The 12,457-nt window shown below is 45.0% G+C and overlaps 1 protein-coding gene across 1 annotated transcript; it reads left to right on the top strand.

Annotated features, from left to right (window-relative positions):
* SLC35D3 (solute carrier family 35 member D3) lies at positions 1–2,291 on the top strand. Its single transcript, XM_059941918.1, has 2 exons — positions 1–439; positions 1,462–2,291. Exons 1-2 carry the CDS (start codon positions 1–3, stop codon positions 2,289–2,291), a joined length of 1,269 nt encoding a protein of 422 aa, XP_059797901.1.
* Positions 2,292–12,457: the final 10,166 nt, after the last annotated feature.

Raw genomic sequence — 12,457 nt, 5'->3', positions numbered from 1 at the left:
ATGCGGCAGCTGTGCCGGGGCCGCGTGCTGGGCATCTCGGTGGCCATCGCGCACGGGGTCTTCTCGGGCTCCCTCAACATCCTGCTCAAGTTCCTCATCAGCCGCTACCAGTTCACCTTCCTGACCCTGGTGCAGTGCCTGACCAGCTCCACCGCGGCGCTGAGCCTGGAGCTGCTGCGGCGCCTCGGGTTCATCGCTGTGCCCCCCTTTGGCCTGAGCCTGGCTCGCTCCTTCGCGGGCGTCACCGTGCTCTCCACGCTGCAGTCCAGCCTCACGCTCTGGTCCCTGCGCGGCCTCAGCCTGCCTATGTACGTGGTCTTCAAGCGCTGCCTGCCCCTGGTCACCATGCTCATCGGCGTCCTGGTGCTCAAGAACGGCGCGCCCTCGCCGGGGGTGCTCGCGGCCGTGCTCATCACCACTTGCGGCGCGGCGCTGGCAGGTGAGCGGGACCCGCGCGGACCCCCGGTATGCCCCACCCCAGCAGTCAGAGACCGCGGAGATCACTTAGGGCAAAGCCCTCACTTCCAGATGGGGAGACTGAGGCAGAGAGAGGCGGAAAGCTTTGAACGTGGTCGCTCGGCTCGAAAACGGTACTTCTGAGACCCAGCAGAGCCTACCCCAGGGTTCCGGCCTCCCCCTTTCAGAGCCCCCTCCCCCCCCCCGTCCTGGCTTCCGACCCCCGCCCGTCTCACTCCGTATCGCCCTTCCGTTCTCGCCCTCCCCCTTCCGTCTTCCCCCTTTATTCGTTCCTTCCTCCGGGAGGGGTGGGAGAGCCGCCTGAGCCTGGGAGCTAGAGTCCCCAGACCAAGACGGAAGGAGGGGGCCGTGAACTTCCCTGGGTCACTCGGGGCCGGAGTAGGGAGGGACGACGGGAGCCAAGCTGGAGCCCCGGGGTTAGCTTGGGATCTCCGGCGCCGCGCGGGGGGCTGCGGGCGCGAGGCAGAGGCAACTGGATTGAGACCCGTGCGGGTCGGGCTTGGAGGACTGAGCGAGATGGGAGCTGGCGAAGCGGGATGCCTTCATTCGAGGGTCGAGGGGAGGGCGTTCTTCGCCCGGTTCCCAGCCCGCCCGCGGTTAGAAGCCACTAGCCGGGGCCCGCTCGCTCCTCTGGTGCCCCACGGAGGCGACAGGCGTACCACGTGCCTGGGTGACATCCGTGCCAGCTCGTGAAGCCACAGCGCCTACCCCGAGGGCATCTGCGCTGTCCTGGGCCTCTGTCTTGGATAGAGGTAGACGGGAGACCCCCGGGGATAAGGAAGGGAAGGCGCGCCTCTCCTGCCTCGAACTGGGCATTGACTGAACTTGGCTCTTCCTTTTGATAAGCGTGGGTAGAGCTGGGGCGTGAACCCTGTCTACTTTCCAACCGATGCCGTTGCCCCAGTGGGTACCCACCCTTGCCAACCCGGTGTCTTCTCTTTTTCCTTCCTGCCCTGGCTCCTCCGTCCTCTTGATGCGCTCCAGGAGCCGGCGACCTGACCGGCGACCCCATCGGGTACGTAACGGGCGTGCTGGCGGTGCTGGTGCACGCCGCCTACCTGGTGCTCATCCAGAAGGCGAGCGCCGACACGGAGCACGGGCCGCTCACCGCGCAGTACGTCATCGCTGTCTCCGCCACCCCGCTGCTGGTCATCTTCTCCTTCGCCAGCAGCGACTCTATCCACGCCTGGACCTTCCCCGGCTGGAAGGACCCGGCCATGGTGTGCATCTTCGTGGCCTGCATCCTGATCGGCTGTGCCATGAACTTCACTACGCTGCACTGCACCTACATCAACTCAGCGGTGACCACCAGCTTCGTGGGGGTGGTGAAGAGCATCGCCACCATCACGGTGGGTATGGTGGCCTTCAGCGACGTGGAGCCCACCTCTCTATTCATTGCCGGAGTCGTGGTGAACACCCTGGGCTCCATCATTTACTGCGTGGCCAAATTTTTGGAAACCAGAAAGCAAAGCAACTACGAGGACTTGGAGACGCAGCCTGGGGGAGAGGAGGCGCAGCCAAGTGGAGACCAGCTGCCATTCGGCTTGGAGGAGCTGCCCGCGGAGGGTGGAAATGGCGGGTCAGAAGGTGGGAAGGCAGCAGGTGGCTCCACTCAGCAGGGTGGGCAAGAGGCGAGGGGCGGCCCCAGAGGAGTCCCGCTGGTGGCTGGGAGCTCGCAGATCTCAGACAGCCCTGAAGAAGTGAGCAAGAGGTCATTAAAGGATACTTACCTCGAAGTGTGGAGGTTAGTTAGGGGAGCCAAGTATATGAAGAAGGATTATTTGATAGAAAATGAAGAGTTACCCAGTCCTTGAAAAGGAAATGCATGTATGTATATATGTACATACACTTATTTTCTATGTTAGAGATGACATATTTTAATGAGGAGCCGCCCAATATTTTGCTTTGAGGAGTGGGGAAGGGAAGCAAAGACAGAAGCTGAAACGCCTGACAGCAACAAAATTAGCAAGGGCGTGTGAATTATTTAGCGCGAGTTTAGCCGAGGCATCACAGAGACAAAAGAATGTGAAGGTGACTAACGAATTAAGGCAGGGTTTCCGGCTGCAGACTCCTGGCACATTTCTTGTCATTATGACCATAACCACATATCTGCACGTACCAAGAGTCCTTCAACCACCCCTTACAAAGATGGAGTGTAGAAATGATGGCAGCGCTTAGTAAACTCAAAGATTACATGTAGGGGCACCTTTTTGATGATAGTTAGAACTATAGTTTTTATGGCCAGCTGGGAAGAGTATATTATTGAAATGACATTTTTAAGTACACTGAACTGATGTTTACTGTTTATAGTCATCTGAAATATGTTTCCTCTAATATTTCCTCACTTTTAAAAAATATATAAGTGCTCTACTATTCTATTATTCTATTATATATTGGTAGAAAATGTTAAAGCTATTTTGAAACTATGAATCCTCAGCTTTAATCATGAAGTTTAAAGTTGGCTTTTAGTAATTATAAAAACAATTTGAGAGGTTGTTTTGGTTCATGCTTTATAATATTTATTATTGAATGCCATAACCTTTTTAAAAGAACAGTTTTACTGTGTCCAGTATTCTCTCAAATAAATGCAACGGCTGACGTATAATTCAGTATTAACTGAAACCCAAACAGAAATGAGACCGTTCTGTTAAGCTAGGCCTTTCAAGTTGCACTGCACATCCAAACCGTGTTACAAAAAGAGCAACTGCTATATTCACTTTATGATATTTTTCTATCTTAAATTTGTCAAAATAAAGTATGAGTCTCTCTGCTAAAAGGGATAATGTTAGAAATTTGTTTTAGACACATCTGTGTTCTCTTGCTGTTGTGTGGCTTGTGTTTGCCTTCCATGGTGGTGTCTAATATCTGGGAAGCAGGGCCCGTCCCATCAGGAACTTCCTAAATTAGCACGACAGTTTGGTTTCAAACAACAACAGCATCAAAAGCACTCTCATTTTCCAGTCAAGGAAAAGTAAAGTAAAATAAAGTCCTGCCTCATGCTGTAGTATGAAAGCCATCCACAGCCGACTTCAGTTAACATAGAGTTTGAGACATAATGTTAGCGGGCAGCGAGGGGGAAGTCTTCCAGTCAGCCCTCTCCCGGAGAGGTACTTGGAGGGTGAAGACACTCATTATTTGCCAGCATATTTCTGAGACTCTCAGATGGTGGCATCCTTTATTTTTCTTTATTTTCCAAAAATCAAAACAGAGCAAACAGCAGAGGCATCAGTTTGTCTCCACAAGCTGGTTAAGTGACATTGTAATGGTTTGTGATTGGTTCTGGCTTGCTTGTTTTCACGGCAGTTGATTGTTTTCATAGGTACCTCTACAAGCCATTTAAGATGTAGGAGCTCTCATTTGGCTGCAGTTAGAAATGGTTGGCTAGAGTTATACTGACTTCTTTCAAAATAAGCATTAATTGTAATGCCAGCATGCCGGAAGGCAACATCCTGCTGCAACTCTGTGAAGCTGAGAATTGTTAGTGAAAAGCAGCGAAGTTGAATGAAGTATATATATTTTTGTTAAGTCCACTATCAGGCAAATGGATAAAATGATTGTTTTTCACTGAAAAAAAAAATTCCTTTTGGTTAAAACTGTTGGTTTCCATTTATTACAAAAAGATTAACTCTTTTCTGTCAATAAACTTGTGGAGACACTGTATCAGTTAGAATTCTCCAGAGAAACAGAACCAAGAAGGTGTGTGTGTGTGTATGTGTGCGTGTGTGTGTGTGTGTATACTGAACCTAGAAGATCTATCTATCTATCTACTTTAAGGAATTGGCAACTGTGGGAGTTGGCAAATCTAAAATCTGTAGGACAGGCCAGCAAGTGGGAAACTCAGGTAGGGCTTTTATGTTGCAGTCTTGAGGCAAAATTGCTTCTTCGGCAAACCTCAGTCTATGCTCTTAAGGCATTCAACTGATTGGATGAGGCCCACCCACATTATGGAGGGTAATCTCCCTTACTCAAAGTTTACTGAGTATAAATACTAGTTATGTCTTAAAAGTGTCTCCACAGAAACATTTAGACTACTATTGGGCCAAACAACTGGGCACCACAGCCTAGACAGTTGTCATAGAAAAGTAACCATCACAGACACCTATGGTAGGAGGGATGAGGGGGGGTATGATAGGATAGAAAAACCCCAGGAAGATCAAAAGTGTCCCATGCATTGGTTTGGGCCAAGCTTAGGAGTCTCTCCGTGGAGAAGCAAGTCACAGGGCAGGGCAGCATAGGAGTCAGTGCTGGAGCTCAGCCACAGGAGGGCGTGAGCAGGTGGCAGCCATGGCCTGGTTTGCAAATCCTTCCTCCATGGTCAGTAGCACTTGAGTCCATCTACAGACTCAGGTCCACCCTGACCTCTGGGCTCTGGCAAGGCATTGAGTCAAGCACGAAGGAGGCTTCTGACATTCTCCGGAGTATCACCATGGGAGGGACTCAGCTGGAAGTCACAACTGTCGTGTAAGTGACCCAGTCTTTGTGCCCATTTCTGACAACTTGGATTCTCCCTTTTTCTGAGAATATGCCCCCACATTGTACCCCTTTTGGTGTCTGGTCCCAATTGACAATCTGTTCCTCTATCAATTCTTCAGGATGGAGGCCCTGCCTCACACTCACCTGCCACTTCTCAGCTGGAATCTGTCTGTGGAACACAGCATGATGTCAAGCCATCTCAATGCTGGCCCTGCTGCTGGACCCCTACCCAGATGCTGTCTAGCCCTCTATTGTTAATTGAGTCATAGATCAATCAGAAGCTCTGGGGTAAAAGATTTCCCAGAACTGTGCGGGTGAGAAGGTGTGTACATGCTACTGTGGGTTGCTGAACAGAGCTGAAGCAGTGACCGAAACTTCTATGAGACTAGCCATCCTGAAAAGTGGTGTCAGAGGGCCTACTAGTCTGTATGATTAATAGCAATAGTTCACCAAGACAAAGCTAGGTGAAACTCACAAGTCCTTACCTGACTGAAGATTTTTTTTTTTTGCCTTTTAGTTTGAGAAGTTTCTATTGACCTATCTTCAAGCTCACTGAGTCTTTTTTGGCCATGTGCAGTCTGTTGATGAGCCCATCAAGGTCATTCTTCATTTCTGTCACAGTGTTTCAGGTTTTTTTTAAAAACTTCTAGTATTTCCTTTGAATTCTTTCTTAGAGTTTCCATCTCCCTGCTTACATTGCCCATCTGCTCTAGTATGTTGTCTACTTATCCCATTAGATCCATTAGCATATTAATTATAGTTATTTTAAATTCCCTGTCTGGTAATTCCAGAACCTGTGTCAAATCTGAGTCTGGTCCTGATGCTTGCTTTGTCTATTCAGACATATTTCATCCTTGCTACTTAACATGCCTTATAACTTTGTTGTTGTTATTGAAAGCCAGGTGATGTATGGGATAATAGAAACTGAGGTAAATATGCTTCTAGTGTGAGATTTCATGGTAATATGGACTTTGTTTAATGTTTGCTGCAACTGTAGGTGCCAGAGTCTTTAAGTTCCTTTAGCGTTCTTGTTTTTATCTCCCTGTTGCCTTTGGGCTTCTCTAAGAACTCCTCCTTAAGTAGAGTTTGACACACCACGGCTCTTACAGCTGTAATCCACTCATTAAATTAGGGCCTTGTCGGTGTGCTGGTAAAGTGTAGGGGAGGGGACGTGTTCTACAATCTTATTATTACATCTCAGTCTGTTAGGGGCCTGTGTCCCTGGTTTGTGACCTTCACAGGTGTTTCTTAGCCTTTTCTTTTTTCTCTCCTTAGATGGGACAGGAAGACCAGAGGGGCCTCCAGTGGGAAAAATGCCCTTTCCCCAGGGTGGGAAAGTCTGGTAAGTCCCTGCTGCTGGAGAGTAGGCCTCTGTTGTGAAGAACCCTCTGGGTATATTTCAGAATGATTACTCTTTCCCTCCCTCTGCCAGAGTGCCAAGGTTTCCGGGAAGTCAAACCCATGAAAATGTAGGGGCTCCCCTAAGACTCCTCCAGGAGTTTCTCACGTGATAGTCCACATTCAGCCTCCAGAAATTTATAAAATTTACCATTTAAGTGTTTCTACCAGTTTATAGCTCCAATGGCTTCTGCTTCAGGTAAGGAGGTCTCTGCTGTAACTTTCTGGATTCATCTGTCTCTCCAGATTTGGGGGTGGCAGTTTGCCCTGTGACCTCAGTTCTCTGATGAGTCCTTGAAAAGTCATTGATTTTCAGTTTGTTCATCTTTTTCTGCTTGTAAGGAAGGTAGTAACAACTTCCAAGCTCTTTATATGATGGAGCTGAACCAGAAGTCCTGGCTGAAGATTTTTGAAAAGTCTGCTCAATTTCTAAAACGACAGCCATTGTGAAGGGAAAGTAGACATTCCTAAGGAAGGTTCCAAAAGAAAATAAAAGCACCCAAAGCTACTGGCCCTTCTTGTAACTCCTGCCTGCTGCACCTCATGTGGTGTTGGCCACTCCTGCACTCAAGCTGTGGTGATATACACATGTGAGTGTGGGCAACTTTTGAGTCCAAGTGTGAGCAAGAGCCAATGCACATTGAGATCGGTTGCCACGGTAGTTGTCATTAGTATAAAACAAAGTCTTTTTGATTGTTGCTATTTGCTTAAGTCATTTTAAGTTGAGATTTCTGCCACTTTCAACCCAAAGAGTCCCAAGTGGCACAAATATAAATGAATGGTTCTTAGCCAACAGGGTGGGGTGAAGGAAAAAAAGAGGTTTTTGTTTGTTTGTTTTGTTTCTGTTTTTCATTTTTCGCCATGCAAGCTGTTACCTGCACCTGACTAGGGATTAGATATGTCACCCTGGTCTCTTACAAATTACCATCTACCATGTATCACCCATGGTCTTAAACAACCCATGGTTTTACCTGTCGTCTTTCCCTTCAGTTTACAATTCAGTTGAATCCCACATTCATGCTTCACAAATTCACTGGACATTGGAGCAATGTTGTGTATTGCACACTATTATAAATAATAATACCTGAGGCTTATTATTACAGTGCTTGCTATTTGCTAGGTGCAGTTCTAAGTGTTTTACATGGACTAATTCATGTAATTCTCACAATATTCCTACAGGTTGTCATTACTATTATCCCAATAATACAAAGGGTAAACTGAGGCATGAAGAGGCTCGGTAACTTGCCCTGGTCTCAAAGCTGGTAACTTGTAGGTGTGGGAGCTGATTTGAACCCAGGTGGTCTGGCTCCAGTGCCCATCTGTCTCACCATTATGCTATTCTGCCTCTTGGTAAGAAGCACTCAACCTGACATCATAAAGCTGAAGAAGGTGGGAGTGGTGGTGGGCAGTTCCAATGCTTGTTAATTTTGCAACTCAGTGAGGACCCAGACTCTATCCGTGATTCCTTTCTGCTGTCCTCAAAAAGGAAAAGGATCCAACCTATATGTTTGTATGTACGAACAGTTTTCTGTTTGTGAGCACTAAGGGACCCAGAGAGCAGTTGAGGTACCATGAAAACAGAATAGAGACAGGGGTCCAATTGCTATTATAACCAAGTCCCCAAGATCTCCAGGCTTTTTGGTCCATCTCTCATTTAATATTCAAGTAAAACAACTTAATCCTTCACCTTAAATAACCCTGAAAAGTACAGAGCTTCAGACGAGTGTTTCTGAGGATTCCTTGAGCATGCTCAGTGCTGTTGATTACTTCCTGCTCCCAGCCGCTGTGCCAATCACTTAAAAAAAAAAAAGCTTAATTGAAATATAATTTACATCCATAAGATTTGCTCATTTTGAGTGCACAATAGTCATTAGTATGTTTACAGAATTGTACAACTGTTACCACCATCTAATTCTAGAACATTTTCGTCATCCCAAAAAGAAATCCTGTACCATTAGAAGTCACTATCCATTTCTCCTGAATCTTCCCAGCCCCTAGCCTCACAAATCTACTTTCAGCCTCGATGGATTTGCCTCTTCTGGTTGGATGCTTCCTGCTGTCCTGAAATTGCTCTTTCAAGCTGCTCTTCCTAACCTGCTCCTGTGCTCCTTTTTTAGGCCAGGTATTGCTAATAGAAAGTTGATGTTGGGATGCAGTTGAGGAGATCTACTAAACGCTTGAAGCTCCCTATCATAAGGGCATTTCAGTGCAGGAAAGGAAAACTTGAAAGTTAATGTCGCGAGTCCTCGCTCTTGGTGTCTCTGAGTATTTCTCTCCCTACTTGGCCCTTGCTTGCTGCTATGCACAGTCCCTTTCCCGTAGTCACACTTAGCCTAGACTTAAGCCCCCAAGTTCCTTATTTTCTTAATATTTTTCTGAAGAAGTAACCGGAAAGGCTATAATACTGTTCTCTAAGACAAAAGAGCAATCATTCTCCAATATAATTCTTCACCACATCCTAGAATGTGGAAAAGCCATAGTTATTAAAGCATCACCCCTTTTCTGTCCTACTACACAAAACACACACACACAGATATGTATATATGGGGAGATATATATATATACATATATATACATACACACATATATACACATATATGTATATGTATATGTGTGTGTATATATATATATATATACACACACACACACACACACACACATGGATAGAGAAAGTTACTCTGGAAGATTTTACAACTAATGCAAAGTTGATTGCCCATCTGTCATCTCCCAGCCCCTCTCCTATTCTTCCTTGCACACAGAACTCTAAACTTGTTCAGGTACAAGCAGCAATGTGCTCAGGGAAGATGGGCCGACCCCCTAGTTGGATTAGTCATCATTTTTCTAAAGCCATCATGGTGGACCCATAGCTCTTTGCCAATGATTGGTTCAGCGGTGGGCCTGTGACCCACTTAGAGAATGAGGTGAATGAGCAAGTATGCTAGGGAAGGGGTTCTGGGCAATTTCGCTATGATAAGAAGACGCTCTTCAGAAGAAACTCCCTTTATCCTGCCTTTGCATGCAGTTGGTGTGGATGTGATGTCTGAAACTACAGTAGTCATTTTGCAGCCATGAGTGGACAACCCTAAGGGTATACAGCAGTGTGCTGAAGGCAACCAAGAAAATGAGGGAAAGAGTCTGTTTCTTGACACCTTCATTGTGCTGCTGAATTAGGAACACTGGAACTGCCTACTTCAGGCTTCCTGTTATAGGAGAGGATAAATTCCTATTCTAAAGTCATTTGTAGTTGGGCATTCTTTTTCTTTCAGTCAAAAACTTCCCAACTGATATAATTTAAATTTGATAATTAATTTTGCTTCTGAAAGAAAATACACTTGAAAAGCAAAACTTTTTTCCATTGCAACACTGATTTTAACCCATCTATCCATACTTTATCCCTTTATTCAACATTTATTAAGTAAATATTATATACCAATTTCTGAAATTTGTTTCCTTTTTTAAAATATTTCTTTATAGTCAATGTAATTAGTGATTTTATATACATGAAGGATTCCTTCCAAAAGGGCTAATTTGAAGATAAAGACTAGTCAAACATTCTTTGAAAGGGCAATAAAAACTCTAAGGTTTCTCTTCTAAAGTTTATCTGAAAGACACAACTGGACAATGTTTCCCATATTCACCAAGAGTTTAAAAAACGAACCAGAAATGTGATAAAAAAGGGGCAAAAAGTGTCAAAAGAAAGTTTTTAGCAAAGGAGATCAAATGTCTCTTATACAGATGAAAGGATCCTTAACATCATTTAAATAGGAGAAAAGCAAATTAAACCACAATGAAAACACGCGTGTCAGCAAGGCTGTTGGAACGAAGGTTGTTCAGGAGAAAGCATGTTGGTACCACCTCTGAAGACAAGAAAATGGATAATAAATAATGCACCTTATTATGGGCTGAATGTTAATGTCTCCCTCCTCTACCCCCAGTTCATATGTTGAAATCCTAACCCTCAAGGTGTTGATATTAGGAGGTGGACCCTCTGGGAGGTGATTAAGTCATGAGAGTGGAGGCCTCCTACCTGGGATTGGTGTCCTTATAAGAAGAGACAAGTGAGCGTGCCTTCTCTCTCTGCTCTCTGCCATGTAAGCATACAAAGAGGAGCTGGCTATCTGCAAACCAGAAATCAGACCCTCACCAGACACGGGATCTGCCACCACTTTGATTTTGGACGTTCCCAGCCTCCAGAATTGTGAGAAATAAATTTCGGTTGTTTAAGCCACTCAGTCTATGGAATTCTGTAGTCCAAACTGACTAAGACACAGCTATTATTTCATCCAGCGATTCATTCTAGGAATTTATCCTAAAAATATGATTGCACATGGGCACAACAATATATGTACAAGGACTAAACCATTTTTGCCATACCAAAAATGACAAGAATCCTACACTTCTATTTAAAGAGTACTGGTTAAATAATTTATGATACAGCCAAACAATAGAAGACCTGCAGTCATTTACAAAGAAAGACTTGGGGATGATCTTCAAGATATGTCTAGGAAAAGCGTGCAGTATAGAAAAGTGTGGATTGTATGCTACCATGTGTCTACAAAAAGGGATGCTGTCCTTTTGTATGCATATGATATCTTTGGAAGACTACAGAAGAAGTTGGTAATAATTCACAGTTGTCACTGTGAAGGGGAATCAGGTGACATTGATACAGGGGTCAGAGAAAGACACACTGTGTACCCCTTGGTACCATTTGGATTTTGTGTCCTGTGAATTATCTACTTAAAATTATTAGCATAATAACTTAAAAAGGTGACTACATTCCATGATGGGACCAACAAAGCCTGTTTGTCTCCCAACTTCCCCTTTCCATGGGTTCTTGCTAAACACTGGTGTTTGTTGGCTGCTGTTGAACATGATACTGACAACCCACTAATAAATACACCAAGGCTTGGTGAATCCTTAATATTCCCCCCAAAGTATAGAGGATAAATAAATCAAATTCTAAAAAGTAATTCAAAATATGTGATTGTGCCCGATAAGATTGCTAAGGTCTGAATGTTTGTGTCTTCCCCAAATTCATATGTTGAAAAAATAATGCCAAATGTGATGGTATTAGTAGGTGGGGTCTTTGGGAAGTGCTTAGGTCTTGAGAGGGGAGACTTCATAAATGGATTATTGTTCTTACAAAAGAGACAAAGATTTTATTTTAGATAAATACCTTTGGTGGGCACTTAGTTTTCCCCAGGCATTCCTTCTCCCCTCTTCCTTCTGGTACTGGAGCGCCTTGCTTTAGCTGCAGACCTCAGACTACAATCCCAAGTCTCCCTGCAACTAGCTGCAGCCAATGGGATATGAATGAATAGAATGAGGACGATGCCCATATCACTTGTTTAAAAGAAACTTGCTTGTTGACGAGAAAGTTTTGGAAATGGATAGTAGTGATTGTTGCACAACATTGTGAATGGAATCAGTGCTATTGAATTGTATACTTAAAAATGGTTAAAAGGGCAAACTTTACTATATATAGTCTGGTAACACAGCTATAACAAAATACCATTTTAAACCACAAACATTTATTTTCACAGTCATGGAAGCTGGAAGTCCACGATCAGGGTGCCAGCACGGTTGGGTTCTGTAAGGACCCGCTTCCTGGCTTATGTAGACAGCCACTCTCTTGCCATGTCCTTACTTGGCTAAGCGAGAGCTCTGGGCTGTTCATCCCCTTACATGGGCACCAATCCCATCGTGGGGCTCTACCTACATGACCTCATCCAAATCCAATCATCTCCCCAAAGCCCCACCTCCAAATACCACCACACTGGGGATTAGGGCCTCAACATATGAATTTGGGGAGGGTCACATTCAGTCCATAGCAATATATTTTACCACTATTAGAAAAATTAATAATGTAATATACCCAAGTCCATTGACCTGTACACTTTAAATGGGTGAATTGTACGGTATGCATATTTTTAAAAAGTAAAAGAAACCTGCTTGTCCTTTCCTCTCTCTCTTTCCTGTCCCATGGCTGGACTGTGGATGTGGCACTGACCCAGCTATGACAAAACACCTTTAGAAGAAAGCTGGGAACCTGAATAATCCTGTGAGTGAGGTTTTCTACCATTACAACCCTACCCCTACTTTCAGAGTA

Source organism: Balaenoptera ricei, chromosome 12, assembly GCF_028023285.1.
Source record: "Balaenoptera ricei isolate mBalRic1 chromosome 12, mBalRic1.hap2, whole genome shotgun sequence".
Classification (NCBI taxonomy): Eukaryota; Metazoa; Chordata; class Mammalia; order Artiodactyla; family Balaenopteridae; genus Balaenoptera; species Balaenoptera ricei.
Note: the sequence above shows the minus strand (reverse complement) of the source record. Positions and strands in the feature narration are given on the sequence as shown.

What these genes read in the sequence shown, in the direction of transcription:
- SLC35D3 (XM_059941918.1), top strand. Translation starts at nt 1, where the DNA reads ATGCGGCAGCTGTGCCGGGGCCGCGTGCTGGGCATCTCGGTGGCCATC. An exon ending in TTGCGGCGCGGCGCTGGCAG is followed by an intron (nt 440 to 1,461) that starts GTGAGCGGGACC and finishes GATGCGCTCCAG; the next exon opens with GAGCCGGCGACCTGACCGGC.